Source organism: Polypterus senegalus, chromosome 1, assembly GCF_016835505.1.
Source record: "Polypterus senegalus isolate Bchr_013 chromosome 1, ASM1683550v1, whole genome shotgun sequence".
Classification (NCBI taxonomy): Eukaryota; Metazoa; Chordata; class Cladistia; order Polypteriformes; family Polypteridae; genus Polypterus; species Polypterus senegalus.
The window spans coordinates 312,682,342-312,699,558 of NC_053154.1; the positions used below are offsets into that span (position 1 = coordinate 312,682,342).

At 39.3% G+C, this 17,217-nt stretch overlaps 1 protein-coding gene across 2 annotated transcripts in view; it reads left to right on the plus strand.

The window, feature by feature from the left end:
• Positions 1-17,217, plus strand: part of LOC120515261 — a 489,908-nt gene that overhangs the window by 16,432 nt on the left and 456,259 nt on the right. Inside the window, exons 1-2 of one of the 2 annotated variants that reach the window (XM_039736111.1) lie at positions 4,971-5,089; positions 17,047-17,153. In XM_039736111.1, coding sequence (XP_039592045.1) covers positions 17,084-17,153 — 70 coding nt within the window. In that variant the 5' untranslated portion in view covers positions 4,971-5,089; positions 17,047-17,083. Of the gene's footprint in view, positions 1-4,970; positions 5,090-17,046; positions 17,154-17,217 lie in introns of those variants that run through there. The other variant, XM_039736101.1, reaches the window with a different exon arrangement.

Here is a 17,217-nt window from a genome sequence, read left to right on the forward strand (position 1 = left end):
AAAAGGATAGATTAAGTATAGCCTGCTCTCTTTCTCTGCCCCCTTATCCCCCTCTTTTGCCTCCCCACGTGAGCCTGGACCCCACTTCACAAAGTCCCAGTCCTTTGACATACCCAGAGACAGAGCACATCCAAAGCAAAACAAGCCCCCACGCAGCGGTATTTTAGGATTAAAAAATAGAGATATCTATTGCCAATATAGTCTAAATTCTATAAGCCTAAAATATAATCATTAGCAAACTATAAGCATAAAATATAATTTTCAGCAATCTTATATTATTAAGATAATAAACCTAGGGAATGGTATTAGAAAGTGGTCCAGTATAAGCATAGTAAGTACTAATGCAATAATAACAATAACAATAAACCAAGGGTATGATGTTAAACAAAAAAAAGGGTTAATTTCTTCCACACACACATCTATAACTGTAATTAATTAAACATAAATAAAAAGCGTCTGAGTAATGTAAAGGATGTATAATTATAATAACCCTATCATTACAAGTGGATCAGACAGCAGGTGATATCTCCTTGCCATGTCATGACAGGATGCGACTCACTACTGTTTCAAAATAGTGTTGGGATTAGCTTTCTTAATTGCCTTTCTGCTTCCTCCTTGCTGGAGAAGATGTAGTATTGGCCTTGAACATCCATTTTCAGTTTGGCAGGATACAAGGGGCTGTATGTCATATCGGCTTGCCGTAACAGCTATTTAATGTTGTAGAAGGCTACACATTTAGCAGCTGTTGCGGGAGAGAAATCAGGGAAAATACAAATGTGGTTATTTTCAAATATAATCTCTTGCTTGTGTCTGAGGAGTGCCATTACATCTAACTTACATAGTAATCTCTCGAAGCAGACAATAAAAGACCTAGGTCTGAAGGTAATTGATCCGCATATGCGATAAGCTGCTGCTATCTCGGTATCTGATTTAAAGTCCTCTCCAATTATTGTAGAAAATAGTTCAGCTGCGAATTTCACCAGGTTTGGACTTTCACGATTCTCAGGTAGACCTTTGATTCTATTATTTCTTCTGCTTCCATCTTCCAAAGCAGCAAGTCATTTTCCGAGTTTCTTGCATTTGGAATTTGCAGCTATTGCTTTTCCATCAGTGGTGGATGCTAGATTTTCGGCTGTTTCAATTCGAGTCGTAAATGTCTGCTTAACATCCTCCAGCTGATCGGCAAGTGTGCTCAGTTTAGACGTGTTTTCCTGAATGTGCTCCTCGATTTTTTTCAGCATACCATTAAACACCACCTCAAAGTGATTATATAGGTATTTCTCCGAGTCTTTATTTTCCTGCTTCAGCTCTTGCAGCTCCCGCCACAACTTCTCACTTGCCTTCTCGCTTTTCTTTATATCATTCTTTATCACTTGCTTGAGCTCAGTGATCATCACCTTCAGTTCGGACAGATCATTTCTGCTTTCGTGTACCGTAGGTGAAGCGGCTGGCTCTATTACAGCCGATGGTCCCGGCTCGTGTGGAGTAGGTGAAAGTGCGGACTGCAAGGCCTTTTCCAGTTTCAATTGATCTTCTCCAATCGGCGAGCTATCGTGACCTGCATCACTTGCACATCCGCTCCCCATTTCGCTCTCAACTGGAGACGACGCTGTGGACCGTGGTCCCGAGGAGTCTGGGCTTTCACCCATCTGTTCCATGTCAGTCTCTGAAAGGCCGTACCTTGAGCTTGAACTTGGACTTGTTGGTCTGGGCTTGGATGTAGCTTTAGTTTTCTTCTCCATTTCATGTTTATATATGCTTGCGTATATTGTAGTAGAACCCTTGGGTTGGATAAATACAGGATATCTCTGGATAATAAGGAAATAATATAAAAAATAACACCGCTTTTAAAGGAGCTCTGCTTCAGACGTCCATCTCTCTCAGTGGACGAGACCAACTCCTAAATCAGGTAAATCTATCCTGGTGGAAGAATTTAATTTGTTTAAAATGGAGTACCGGGGTTTAAGAGGATCAGTATTGGGGAGGTGTACTATATTATTTCTAATTTCATTAATTTTTTTTATTCAAAAATACAGCAACAGCCTCATAAGTATCACTGGAAGTTTTTAGGAGGCATTCCATTGAGACACCAGGGTTTAGCAAAGGATCAGTCATAGAGAATAAGACTCTGGGATTGCTAGCATTAATATTTATACTTCTAGAGAAATAACAGTGCCTCTCAAGACGGACTGTGTTGTTGTATTCTGCTATTTTAGCCTTCAGTATCTCATAGTGGATAATCAGGAGACACTAAGGCAGTCAGCTGTGTGGTGTAAACCACAACACTTAACCTTCACCCATCTTGGCAGACTTCATTTTAATATCATGGGATGCTTCTCTGCACACATACATTTTAACACCATTCAGATTTTTTCCTCTGTCAAAATGACCTGTAAATGGAAGTAGGTGATGTGTTGAGCTCTCTGCATCTGCTAAAGTATTATTTATGTTATGCGGTCTTTGAGCTATCATGGACATCTCTGTCTTACATACATGTTACCAATGAACTAAGCTATACTAGAAAACTGCCTTTCATGACACAAGTAATATGAAAATCAAAACTTCACCAGGGTTGTACAAGGGAGCACAGAGTCTTGCATTATGCATCATCACTGCAACACCTTCTACGCATTGCCACAGCAAAAGATGGTAAAGGATGGTGGATTGGGATTCTTCTTTTTTCTTTAAATATGTGTTAGAAGATTTTCTAGATGACAGGCTAAATGGTGTAAAAGTCCGACCACAGACAGACACGACTCCAGATGTCTACAACACACTGTTTATTTAGAGACCATACAACACAATGACCGTGCACAAAACCCAACACTAACTCAGTCCTTATTCCTTCAGCCGCCTCCACTCCTCTCTCTCAAGCTCCGTCCTCTTCCACCCTTGAAGGGAGTGAGGTGGCCCCTTTTATCCCACCCCAGATGTGTTGAGTGATGGTCTTCTGGCAGCACTTCCTAGTGTGGTGGAAGTTCTGCCTTTGCTCCCGGAAGCACTCCGCGCATACACAGTTCCTGGTTCAGCAGCACTTCCGTCACACAGGACTGTAGGACCATCCAGGCGCACCCTGGTGGTGGCCACGGGACCCAGCTCCATTTTATCGTGGCTCTGATGGAATCCAGGGTGGCTGCCCTCTTGCGCCCAGGGAAAAACAGTACCCCTCCCATGGTCCGACTCTCTTCCAAGTGTCACGGTGGATCAAGATCCCTTGCCGTGTGCCACAATGGCCTTGCCATTAAGTCGGTGCTTGACATTATTATAAAATGCCCCTGGCATCTGCATCACAAAGTAGGCAGCAATCTCCAACTCCAGGGCTTTGCATTTTTTTACTTATTCTTTTAATCATAAATGTCCTCCCAAAAAGAAACAATAGGGTACTCCTTAGCATCAAGTATCTGTAAAAATAAAACATCAGGGTGAACACAAAACACAACCCAATCCACCATCTCGGAGTTAGTCCTTACAAAGCACATCAATACATGTGAGAATAAATTAATATCCATCATTGAATTTTGAGTAATAAGACATCTATGCCAAATCTGGTCATTGACTGTTGAAACAATTGCAATGTTTTTGTTGCTTGACATTTTCTCCACAACCTGATACATTTCTCCAGAGGCTGTTAATGCTTCCAAAACTGCCAGTCTCCTTGGGAATGTTAAATCATTAATAAGAACAGCAATGGTTTGATGATTAACTAACACCCCCCACACACACACCGCACTTAGGACCGAATAAGGAAAGTGAATTTTATGACAGGGATGGGAGAAGTGTGTAAAATCAGTTTGGCAAGAGATTCTCTACAGGACTCTCTCAATCAACTCCACAGGAAAGCCAAACTACCTAACTGGGAAGCCTCAGCACAACAAATGTTTTTGGGGGGCAGGTGTGAATGTTATCGTGTGCTCCCATTGGTCTGAAGTATGGCTGTTCAGGAAAGGCTTGAATCAGAGGCTATTCAATAACTCAACGCATTATTGGGTAAGGATTTGGACAAAGAATGTATACATTCATTTGCTTTAGCACTCCCTATCTCTCTCTCACACCATCATGATGAAGGAGAATCTCACACACCATGAATTGAAAAGAAGTCCACATTGACATGCACAGCCAAGCAGCCATATTGAGAGTGGCATTCGGGCCATCCTGAAGAAAACTAGAAATGATAACTTAACTCAGCAGTTCTCAAACTTTTGTATTTCGCCCCCCACTCCCCCACCCTTTTCTACTTGGAATAATTCTACGCCCACGGAATAATAATAAGATAGATGAGAATAACTCCTGATACAACTAACAAAGGTATGATACCTGTGTGGTGTTGCGGTATCCTATCATTTTTTCCTCCATAAGATTTGAATGTGTTCGGCTAACTTCGATGAAATATTTGCAATTTATTTTTTTTAAACGGCTTTAATAACTATTTAAATGCCTTGTGTGGTTTTTGGTTGTATTTCTAATCCCAAAAACAAAGAATAAAGTATTTATTCTTAATTATTTTTTATGTAAAGAAACAATTAAATATGTTTTAATTTTTAAAAATCTCGTAAACGAGGACACTGATGAAGTCAATCTGCGCGAGACGAACGTATTTTTGTCTGACAAATATTATACTGCTGTTAGTTGTATCATGTGAATAACCCAATTTTCAGTAAATTATTTAACTCAATTTATCAATATTGACTATGCTGCCAATGTGGTGCAGTCATGCCGCATTATCACCTGATCTACTGTTATCCGAATGTTCGCAACAGATACCGATACGTCTCGAACTTTCTGGCTTGAAAATACGCGACTATAAAAGCAGCAGCAGCGGAGCTGCACGTCAGTTAGTTCATATCTGTGTCATTGTGACTGTGTTACATAAGAGATTTTGTCAGTTGGAGTTCAAACTCTGAAAAAAATAATTTTGATGTCTTGTTCATTTATTCCCTTCATTATTCTTCATTATTTATTCCCTTGTACAGCTTCAGCGCCACCACGGGGGGCGCGCCCCACAGCTTGAGAACTGCTGACTTAACTTGAGACATCAGAAGTAACTAACAAGTCCGTGTGCCACATGAAACTACACATCAGCATTTATCAGGTTGTATGGTTGCCAATATTCACTTGTACATTGCTTATTGTTATTATTTTATGAGTATTTCCAATAATAAATTATTTAAAGTTGTGACTTAACTTCTGTTTGTCTTTTACTCTGTAATTGTTTGAGGTTAAAGATGTAGAAGGGAAGGAGGGGAGAAGTTATAAAGTACAATAGCTTATAAACAATGGTAAGTGTATGGGATTTGAGGCATTCTGACAAAGGCCTAACAACAAAGAATAATAATATGAGTAACAAGCTGGTTAGGTTTGCAGATAATACCAAGATAAATGCATTGGCAGACAATCTGGAATTTGCTGAATCATTACACGTTTGCAGTTGCATATTTTACAGTTTTTTCACATTTTTGCACTCATAAAGACAGAGTTCAGAAGTCATTAAGAAGGCTAACAGACTGTCAGGTTATAGAGCGGCTTGACGTATGGAGTACAAGTCACAGGAGGTTCTGCTCAGGTCTTTATAACACACTGGTGAGGCCTCAACTGGACTCCTGTGTGCAGTTTTGGTCTCCAGGCTACAATAAGGACACAGCAGAGCTAAAAAGTCCAAATATGAGCGGCCAGGCTTGGGGATGAGTTATGAGGAAAGATTAAAAGAGCAGAGCCTTTCTTAGTTTAAGCAATAGAAGATTAATTGGAGACTTGATTAAAGTATTTAAAATTATGGATCAAGTCTGTGACTTTCAAATGAGTTCATCAAGAATATGATAACACAATTGGAAACTTGTTAAGGGTAAATTTTGCACAAACATTAGGAAGTGTTTCTTTACAGAGACATGGAATAAGTGACCAAGTAGTGTGGTAGACTTTAGGGACTTTCAAAATTCGACTTGATGTTATTTTGGGAGAATTAAGTGAATAGGACTGGCGAACTTTGCTGGGCTGAATGGCCTGGTCTCGTCAACATTTTTCTAATGTTCAAATATTTTAACATCCGTTGGATAAAAATTAGGGGGCGAGAAGTTGCTCAGGTATTTTCAAACCATCAGAAGGGGTGCAGCAACCTGTGAAACACAAGACTATGGAGCCTATGCAAACAATGGGATGCTGGTGTGAACAGACACCATTTATCAATCAGCACTTTATAGATTCTTCTCCAGTGCTGAGGCCTATTGGCTTAAAAATAATAATAATAATAATAATAATAATAATAATAATATTTCATTATATTTATATAGTGCTTTTCTCATTACTCAAAGCGCTATCCACACAAGGAGGAACCGGGAAGCGAACCCACAATCTTCCACAGTCTCTGGCTGTGTCTCAACTGGCAAGTTTTGGGTAAAATCCTGGCATTGTGTTGGTTCACAGTGTTGGGAAAAATGTAGCAAATCGAGGTTTTATCGCAAGTTCACTGATTAGGGTTTCAATTCCATTCTTCACTATGAATATTACAATGAAAACTGAAGTTACATTAAAACTATTTTCTTCTTCTGCCTCTTAAAGCCTTCACACATTCACGTGGGCTCACTAAGTATTGACATAGCCCCCAGTCTTGTTTGTTGTAAAAAAGTCAAATGGCCATTTATTTTGGTTTGGCAAGGTTTTTATTAATCAGCTGTCCTTCCTGACACCAAACACAGTTCTCAGTGGTGAGCCTCGCCATTGACTAAAAATTCAAAACATGCAAGGCAGCGGCTTAGTGGAATCTGCCAGCCTCCCAGTTTGGATTCAGAGTAGTTTTCTTTTTCCTGGTCACAGATGACTGCCAAGCCTGGTCTGCCTGCCATCAGTTGCAGCTTAGCCTGAGGCTGCAAGGGAGCCAGTTTACTATGGTGGGCCGTGTGGAGGCACTGCAGTAGTCTTGATATTATTATGGGTTATCAACCCGTGGAAGGGGCCTACACACCTTTTCACATTTTATTGTTATACAAGACTGAAACCCAGTGGATTATTTTGGCTTTTCTGACAACATACGTAGTGAGGGAGGCCATCAACAGACCTCTAAGAACTCTGAATGAGTTACATTGAATGATGTTGGAGAGACAGCGCAGGCAACAACTGTGCCAAAGAGCTTCATCAGCTACACCCTTATAGGAAAGTAGCAAAGACAAAGCCACTGTTTTAATTGACAAAGAAGAAAAACAACAACAAACAGGAGGCACGTGGGAGACTGTGAAGGCAGCTGGAAAAAGGGTCCATAGTCAGAAGAACCCAGAATTGAATATTAGCCATCAGACTAAATGCTATGTTGCACTCCACATTACTACAAATGTACCATTTCCACTGAGAAGCATTGTGGTGATAGCATCAGACTGTGGAGATGCTTCTCTGTAGGAGGACCTGGAAGGCTTTTGAGGGGATAATGTAGTAAAGCACGGAGGAGGAAAACTTGATGTAGTCTGAAAAGATCTTGTGCCTAGAGAGAAGACAACAAACCCAAGAATAAAGCCAAAGCTACAGAGGAATGACAACAATGTGAAGGTCTTGGAGTGGCCAAGTCAGAGTTCAGATCTCAATCCATCTAAAAATTTGTGGCTGGACTTGAAAAAGTCTGTTCACTTACAACCTCCATGACACCTGATAGAACTCGAGAAGAATGAGGAGAAATATCAGTGACCTGATGTGCAAAGCTTAAAGAGATCTGTCCACCCAGACCCAAGTTTAGAGCTAATACCAAAGGTGCATCTACTTAATACTAACTAATACTAAGGGGTTGATCAACTATACTGGTCTACACCAAAATCCAGCACAAAAAAAGAAAACTGTATTTTACAGATTTAGGTGTGCTAAATCGATTACTGAAATTGGAATTTCTCTACCACAAACTGTTGCCACAAGCTATCAGATTTAGTTAAAAAAAACATTAATCTTTAATAGAATAATTATTTTAATATTCAGAATATTATTTGAAGTATACTTTGAGGTACAAAATGGCAGCTTTCCTTGTTCTTAATGTTAACTATGATTTATGGAATCTAATGCAGAAGATCAATGAATAGGAGAGAATACCAGAGGAGTGGAGGAACAGTGTGATTGTACCCAATTATATGGAGAACGGTGATATTCAGGACTGTGGAAACTGTAAATTGATGAAGCACAAAATGAAAATTTGGGAAAGGGTTATACAGAGAAGTCTTGGGGAGGAGCAGTTTGATTTTATTACAAGGAGAGGAACAACTGCTGCAGTCTTTGCATCGAGACAACTCATAGAGAAAAACAGAATGGTTTGCCTTTGGAATTTATTGATTTGGAGAAGATTTATGATAAAGTGTCATGTCAAGAAGTCTGAAGGCGCATGAGATAGGAAGGAGGACCAGAGAAGTATGTGAGGATTGTTGAGGATATGTTTGAGGGAGTGAGGACTCAGTGTTGGGTAACAGACAAGATTCCAATTTTAGGTGGTCTGCACCAGGGACCTACTTTAAGTCCTAACTTGTTTGATCTGATTATGGATGTGTGGACTCCTAAGATAAAAGACAATATGGTGTGTAGCATCAGAAAAGAGAAAGTGGAGAGAAATTTGGAAGAATGGAGAAGGGCTTTGAATACAGAGGGTTGAAGATAATGAGGAACAAGACAGACTATCTGTGGTTTAATGGTATCCAGGATTCAGAAGTCAACCTGCAGGGAGATCCATTGTAAAGAGAAGATAACTTTAAGTATCTAAGATCAGTGGTAGCTGAAGATGAAGAATTAGAACCAGAATTAAGAAGTTAAAAATGTGATGAATGTGAATGTGTAGATAGATGTGCATAGTTACAAAAAAATGACACAATAAGAGATGAGACAATCAGAGGTTCGACAAAAGAGGGAGAGATGTCTAAGAAAGTACAGGAAAGGAGGTTGAAGTGGTGTGAACATGGGATGAGGAGAGACAAGGAATATGTGGGCAAAGGAGTGATGGGAATGGAAGTACAGGGAAGAGGAAGTGAGGGAGGCCAAAGTGGAGGTGGATGGATAAAGGAGAAGAAGATCTGAAGGAAAGAGTCTGAAGGGGAGGAGGTGCAGGGCTGGCTGATCAGGGCTGGCTGATGAGGCACATTGAATCCACATAGATGGGGGAAAGATGAAGAGGAAGAAGAAAATTCCACCATGAAACACCATCAGAGGACTAGAATTGCACAAAACATTTCCAAATGACTACATTTTGTAAGTAATAATTATATTTAAAACAATTCGAAATGTAATTAATAAATTTTTCAAGTCTGAATATACAGGGTGAGCCAAAAACAAGTACCACATTTCAAATGTTTATTCAACAAAAACATTAAAAGATAAAATAAATTTAATTACAACAAAATAAAAGGTAAACAAAATAGATTTTTTTTATTAATTTTATTACAATCCATACAAAGCAATCAAGTTTTTACAAAAAGAAAAATTGAATTAAGGACAGATCGATCCCCACCCCTGAGAGAGAGAGAGCAAGCCAAACGGTGTAAAATTTAAGGCTTGTAAACATACCTAAATTAATAAATTCTCTGTGCTTTATAAACTTATTTTAAAATATTATTGATTAGATCCTGCCATGTTTTGAAAAAAGTCTGTACGGATCCTCTAACTGAGTATTTGATTATTTCCAATTTCAAATTGTATAACACATCGGTTTCCCACTAACTTAAAAGAGGAGAGTTTGGGTTCTTCCAGTTTATCAGAATAAGTCTGCGTGCCAACAGTGTAGTGAATGCAATCACAATTTGTTTGTCCTTCTCCACTTTAAGCCTCTCTGGAAGAACCTCAAACACAGCTGTTAGTGGGTTAGGAGGGATTGTGAGTCCAAGGCTGTCTGAGAGGTAATTAAAAATTTTTGTCCAGAATAATGTTAATTTGGAGCAGGCCCAGAACATGTGACCCAGTGAGGCTGGGGCTTGGTTGCAACGTTCGCAGGTTGGATCATACCCTGGAAACATTTTGGAGAGTTTTAGTCGAGAGAGATGTGCTCGATATATAATTTTGAGTTGTATAATTGTATGCTTTGCGCATATGGAGCTCGAGTGAATTCTCTGCATTGCTACTTTCTGCTCCTTTTCTGATATATTAATTGAGAGATCTTTTTCCCAGTGTCCTCTTGGATCTTTGAAAGGGAGGGATTGTAAAATGATTTTATATATTGTAGAGATGGAGTCTAAGTCCTTGAGATTGAGCAATATTTTTTCCAGCATGGATGAGGGTGCAAGATGAGGAAAATCTGGAAGGTTCTGTTTAACAAAGTTCCAAAATAGATTTCTTTCACTGTGTTTTAAAAACGATGTCTTCAGGGTGGTGGCCATCATTGGCGATACACTCGTCGAGACGATTTCTGAACACTCGCATGACTCGTTCTGCCGTTTCAAGGGGGATGTCGGTGGTTTCGTGGTGAGTAGCAGCCTTGAGGGCTTCAAGGTTTTGAGGTCAGTGTGCGTATACCTTCGACTTGAGAGAGCCCCACTAGAAGAAATCGTATGCAGTGAGAGCAGGCGAATGTGAAGACCACCCAACATCGCCGCGCAGGGAGGTCATCTTCCCCGGTAACATCTCCCGCAAAACTTTCCTTAAAATCGCGGTTTTATTTTTCCTTTTTTTAAACCTTCATCTCTCTAAAATTGGATATGACAGAGCAATTGGGATTTCAATCCAGAGTCCTCAAATGTTTAAAGAATGCCTAAAATTTCTAACTGAAGCACACTTTATTTCTTTATTTATTTGCAGATCAGTGTTATTTAGTGTTTTACAGTTGAAATCAATTAGACCATTTTGACAAAATCTGATTTCACTTTGTAATTGAAGAATATCTTTTTGTTGCCAAAAAACCAAAATTATCTCCACTGGGATTTAATGTTATGTAAAAAATAAAATGTGAAAATCTCCAAGGAGTGAAGACTTTTTATAGGCACTGTATGTATAGCTGGGTCTCCTGATCAGATCTGAAGAAGCCCTAATCATCCATATGTCAGAATTAAACAAAATGTTTGCAAGTCCTGCTCAAAACATGAAAATATTTTACAGATTTATGTTTTTAAACTACTAGTATTTCATCCAGCCATTTATTGAATCTGCTTCATATCTATACTAATAAAAGGCAAAGCCCTCACTCACTCACTCACTCACTCACTCACTCACTCACTCACTCACTGACTGACTCATCACTCACTGACTGACTGACTCACTCATCACTAATTCTCCAACTTCCCGTGTAGGTAGAAGGCTGAAATTTGGCAGGTTCATTCCTTACAGCTTCCTTACAAAAGTTGGACAATTCATTTCGAAATTCTACGCGTAATGGTCATAACTGGAAGCAGTTTTTCTCCATTTACTGTAATGGAGATGAGCTTCAATGCCGTGGGGGCGGAGTTTCGTGTGACATCATCACGCCTCCCACGTAATCACGCAGTACATAGAAAACCAGGAAGACCTCCAAAAAGCGCTGAAGAAAACATGCATTATATAATTGAGAAGGCAGCGAAACAATAAGAAGCGAGCGAGTGACATATACAACCATATTCATGAGTTCTGCTACTTCGGAAACAAAGCACGATGTAAACCTACACTTTAAATTAAGTTCATAGACAGGCTGCCGCTGGCGTTTGTAATTTAGTGCCTGCCCATATAAGGCCGTCCGTCAGCGGCAATCCAATAGCAAACTCCCACTAAATATTCACGGGTGAAGGACTGTGCTTATGCAGAGGAAGATGAGATGGTCAGGGTGGTGTTTGACACAAACTCAGCGAAACTGCGAGAGAAAGTTTTAAGTGCCAGGACTAAGGTAACATTAAATACAGCCATGGACATAGCATGAGATGGCACCAGCACAGCTGGGAACCTTCGATGCATGTACACCGAGTGGCTCACGTGAACTGACGCAGTGCACAGATAAAAGCAACAGTTCCAAAGAGCGCTGAACAAAAACCGAATTACACAATTGAAAAGGCAGCAAAAAATATGAAGCGTCTGATAAGCATATTCATAAATCCAGCTACTGCGGAAACAAAGCACACGGTGGAAAAAGTCAATGTCCCGCTAAAGGAAGACAGTGTAAAAAACCCGTGCATGCAGTGTGTCAGGTCTCAGATAAAGAAGAAGACGAGCTGTTTATTGATGCAGTAAGAAACGAATCGATGAATGAAACCTGTCATCTTTACAACGATTGACAAACACGGAATGTAACTTGAACACAACACATCCTACAAATACGAACCTGATTGAAAGAAATAATGATAATCAAATCCTTGATGACAGCAACACTCAGTAACACTCACAAAACAAATACTGTATATTGACAGTCATGTTACGTTATTTTTAAAATGTTCCCTTTTCTTTTCTAGCTTTTTAACACACTACTTCTCGCTGATACGCTGGGTATATATATATATGTATATATATATTCCGATCTACATACTCGAATAATGGATACTTTATTCGCCATCAATGATTGTTTTGGTAAAGCCATACTCAGTGTATTCATTAGATGAACGGTAAAAAGTAAGAGCGAGGGAGGATGCAGGCTGTAGTGCGCCAACTCTATCTGAATTGCGCGATCACATTTCAAAAATATATCTTTTCAAGTTCTATTTAGTCCATATTTGTCAAACTCAAGGGCCACGGGCCACATCCGCCCGTGTGTAATTATATCCGCCCGAGATCATTTTATATACTGTATTATTGTTATTAATGGCCCAGGTATATGAAGCGCTGGTAACACAATAAACTACAGATCCCATAATGCAGCGCTTCAGCTGCCTTGCTGAACACTTACCGCGTTAATCAAGTCTAGCTTATGATGCTGCAAGTTATTGCGAAGCTAGCTCACACGATGCTGGAGAGAAAAGTTGATTCTGAAAATAGAGCCTTTAAAAACCGATGGGAGGCTGAGTATATGTTTACTGAACCCGTGTGTCTCATTTGTGGAGCTAATGTGGCTGTAATTACAGAATTTAATCTAAGACGGCACTATGAAACAAAACATCAGGGTAACCTGAATGCAATGCAGAAGATACAGAAAGCAGAAGAATTAAATAAGAATCTGACACTTCAGCGGACGTTTTACCCGTGCACAATCACAAAGTGATTTCAAGTGAAGCTGCTTTTATGGGAGACACAAATGCACCAGTGCACCTTGCCCCACTTTCCCTGTTGCCAAGTAATGTTAAACCAAGTCGTCACTACGGTGTTCCCAAATACGCACTTTGCTGATAAACTGAGCGCACTGAGTTTGCACGGCGCTTTGGTGACTTTGAAGAACAAAAAAAGTCCGTCTACATGCGGCTCGAACCTTGTGCATGTTTGGTAGCACATATCTGTGTGAGAAGCTCTTCTCAGTGATAAAGACTAACAAAACAGCACACAGGAGTCACCTCACTGATGAGCACCTGCAATCCATCCTGAGAATCTCCACAACACAGAACCTCACACCAAACATAAACGAACCTGATGCCAAAAAAAGATGCCAGGCGTCCAGCTCTAAAATGACATATGAGCAAAGACAACTGAATGATTTGATTTGTTATTGCTGAAAGGAACACATTTTATTTATATTTCCAGGTTTTGTTATGCAGCATGTTCATATTTGAATTTGTATAATTTTGACAGGATATATTTTTATGGAGAGCAAAATCTTTTGGGATATTTAAAATCTAAGTTTATTTTTTATATAAAATTACATAAGAGTAAAGAAATTTGAATGTTTGTTCTTTTAATGTTTACTTTATTTCTAACTTGTATAATTTAGACAGGATATATTTTTATGGAGAGCAAAATATTATAAGTTGTTTAAGGTTTGAGTTGATTTATTCACGAATAATATTCCTGTCTGTTTTACCATTCCTACCAAAGATATTTCTGTCGACTAAATAAAAATTCCTTCTATTTAAAATTTAAATAGAACTTGAACAAATACGATAGTTCATAATATCCACGCAGACTTGCACGTAAGAGCGGGAGTTATCCATTTTAACAAGCAGCGTATTGCACTGATACGAAATAGCTGTGTGTGTATATATGTAGATATGTATGTATATGTATATATATGTTTATATATGTGTGTGTGTATGTATGTATATATGTATTTGTGTGTATATATGTGTGTGTATGTATGTATATGTGTGTGTATATATATATATATATATATATATATATATATATATATATATATATCTATACTAATAAAAGGCAAAGCCCTCACTCACTCACTCACTCACTCACTCACTCACTTACTGACTCATCACTAATTCTCCAACTTCCCGTGTGGGTGGAAGGCTGAAATTTGGCAGGTTCATTCCTTACAGCTTCCTTACAAAAGTTGGGCAGGTTTTATATCGATTTACGCGTAATGGTCATAACTGGAAGCAGTTTTTCTCCATTTACTGTAATGGAGATGAGCTTCAACGCCGTGGGGGCGGAGTTTCGTGTGACATCATCACGCCTCCCACGTAATCACGCAGTACATAGAAAACCAGGAAGACCTCAAAAAAGCGCTTAAGAAAACATGCATTATATAATTGAGAAGGCAGCGAAACAATAAGAAGCGGCGAGTGACATATACAACCATATTGATGAGTTCTGCTGCTTCGAAACAAAGCACGATGTAAACCTACACTTTAAATTAAGTTCATAGACAGGCTGCGCTGGCGTTTGTAATTTAGTGCCCACCCATATAAGGTCGTCCGTCAGCGGCAATCCAATAGCAAACTGCCACGGGTAAATATTCACGGGTGAAGGACTGTGCTTATGGAGAGGAAGATGAGATTGTCAGGGTGGTGTTTGACACAAACTCAGCGAAACTGCGAGAGAAAGTTTTAAGTGCCAGGACTAAGGTAACATTAAATACAGCCATGGACATCGCACGAGATGGCACCAGCACAGCTGGGAACCTTCGATGCATGAACACCGAGTGGCTCACGTGAACTGACGCAGTGCACAGATAAAAGCAACAGTTCCAAAGAGCTGAACAAAACCGAATTACACAATTGAAAAGGCAGCAAAAAATATGAAGCGTCTGATAAGCATATTCATAAGTGTAGCTACTGCGGAAACAAAGCACACGGTGGAAAAAGTCAATGTCCCGCTAAAGGAAGACAGTGTAAAAAAAACCCGTGCATGAGGTGTGTCAGGTCTCAGATAAAGAAGAAGACGAGCTGTTTATTGATGCAGTAAGAAACGAATCGATGAATGAAACCTGTCATCTTTACAACGATTGACAAACACGGAATGTAACTTGAACACAACACATCCTACAAATACGAACCTGATTGAAAGAAATAATGATAATCAAATCCTTGATGACAGCAACACTCAGTAACACTCACAAAACAAATACTGTATATTGACAGTCATGTTACGTTATTTTTAAAATGCTCCCTTTTCTTTTTCTACCTTTTTAACACACTACTTCTCCGCGATACGCGGGTATATATATATATATGTATATATATATATATATACCGATCTACATACTCGAATAATGGATACTTTATTCGCCATCAATGATTGTTTTGGTAAAGCCATACTCAGTGTATTCATTAGATGAACGGTAAAAAAGTAAGAGCGAGGGGAGGATGACTCATTGAGGCATGCAGGCTGTAGTCTGCCAACTCTATCTGAATTGCGCGATCACATTTGAAAAATCTATCTTTTCAAGTTCTATTTAGTCCATATGTGTCAAACTCAAGGGCAGGGCCACATCCGCCCGGCGTAATTATATCCGCCCGCGAGATCATTTTATATACTGTATTATTGTTATTAAAGCCCGGGTATATGAAGCGCTGGTAACACAATAAACTACAGATCCCATAGTGCAGCGCTTCAGCTGCCTTGCCGAACACTAACCGCGTTAATCAAGTCTACCTTATGATGCTGCAAGTTATTGTGAAGCTAGAGTTATTGCGCACTGAGTTTGCACGGCGCTTTGGTGACTTTGAAGAACAAAAAAAGTCCGTCTACATGCGGCTCGAACCTTGTGCATGTTTGGTGGCACATATCTGTGTGAGAAGCTCTTCTCAGTGATAAAGACTAACAAAACAGCACACAGGAGTCGCCTCACTGATGAGCACCTGCAATCCATCCTGAGAATCTCCACAACACAGAACCTCACAGCAAACAGAAACGAACTTGTGGCCAAAAAAAGATGCCAGGCGTCCAGCACTAAAATGACATATGAGCAAAGACAACTGAATGATTTGATTTGTTATTGCACGTAAGAGCGGGAGTCAACCGTTTTAACAAACAGCGTATTGCACTGATACGGAATAGCTGTGTGTGTATATATGTAGATATGTATGTATATGTATATATATGTGTATATATGTGTGTGTATGTATGTATGTGTGTGTATATATGTAGATATATATACAGTATGTATGTATATATGTGTATATGTATAGATATGTATATATATATATATATATGTTTATGTGTGTGTGTGTAAATATATATATACTGTATATATATATATATATATATATATATATATATATGACAACAACACTCATCACTCACAACAGTGACAAAACAATTACATTGACAATCATGTTACGTTATTTTCAAAATGTCTCCTTTTCTTTTTCATTGCTTCTTTAACACACTACTTCTCCGCTGCGAAGCGCGGGTATTTTGCTAGTAATATTATAATTATGAATGCCAGGATCTTTTGTAGTAACAGTAAGCCAAAGGCAGGATGAAGATGAAGATCAGAGTCCCTACAAAAATGACAGAGATTTGTTGAGAAAAGGTCCACTCTGCACAGATGAAGATCAAGCCAATACCATAATGCAGTGGCCCAGACCACCTATAATACAAGTTCATTGGTAACTCCAGTCTGACCAGAATGAGGGACTTTGGTGGATCTCTGTGATGGACTGTCACCACCACTAGCACTGATTCCTGTGCTTCAGCTCATCCTGCTAAGATGGACTCTTCTTCCTCTCTGCAGTCCTGAATTTGATTAAAAAGATGAAAAAATTGAGGAAAGTCTTCTAATTGTAATAAACTACTGAATTTACATCATTGATGTTCTTAATTTCACAGGCTTGGATTGTCATCTCAAGATGTCTCACCTTTGGAGATGGCTGCCCTGGGCCGACCTTTCCAGGTGGGGATGCTCTATGACTGTCGCACTGATTCACTCATTCCAGGTAAGAGAAAATTCAATTTTTTATGTTTGCTCTCTCAAACAGACCACCTGCAGTGATATTTTGG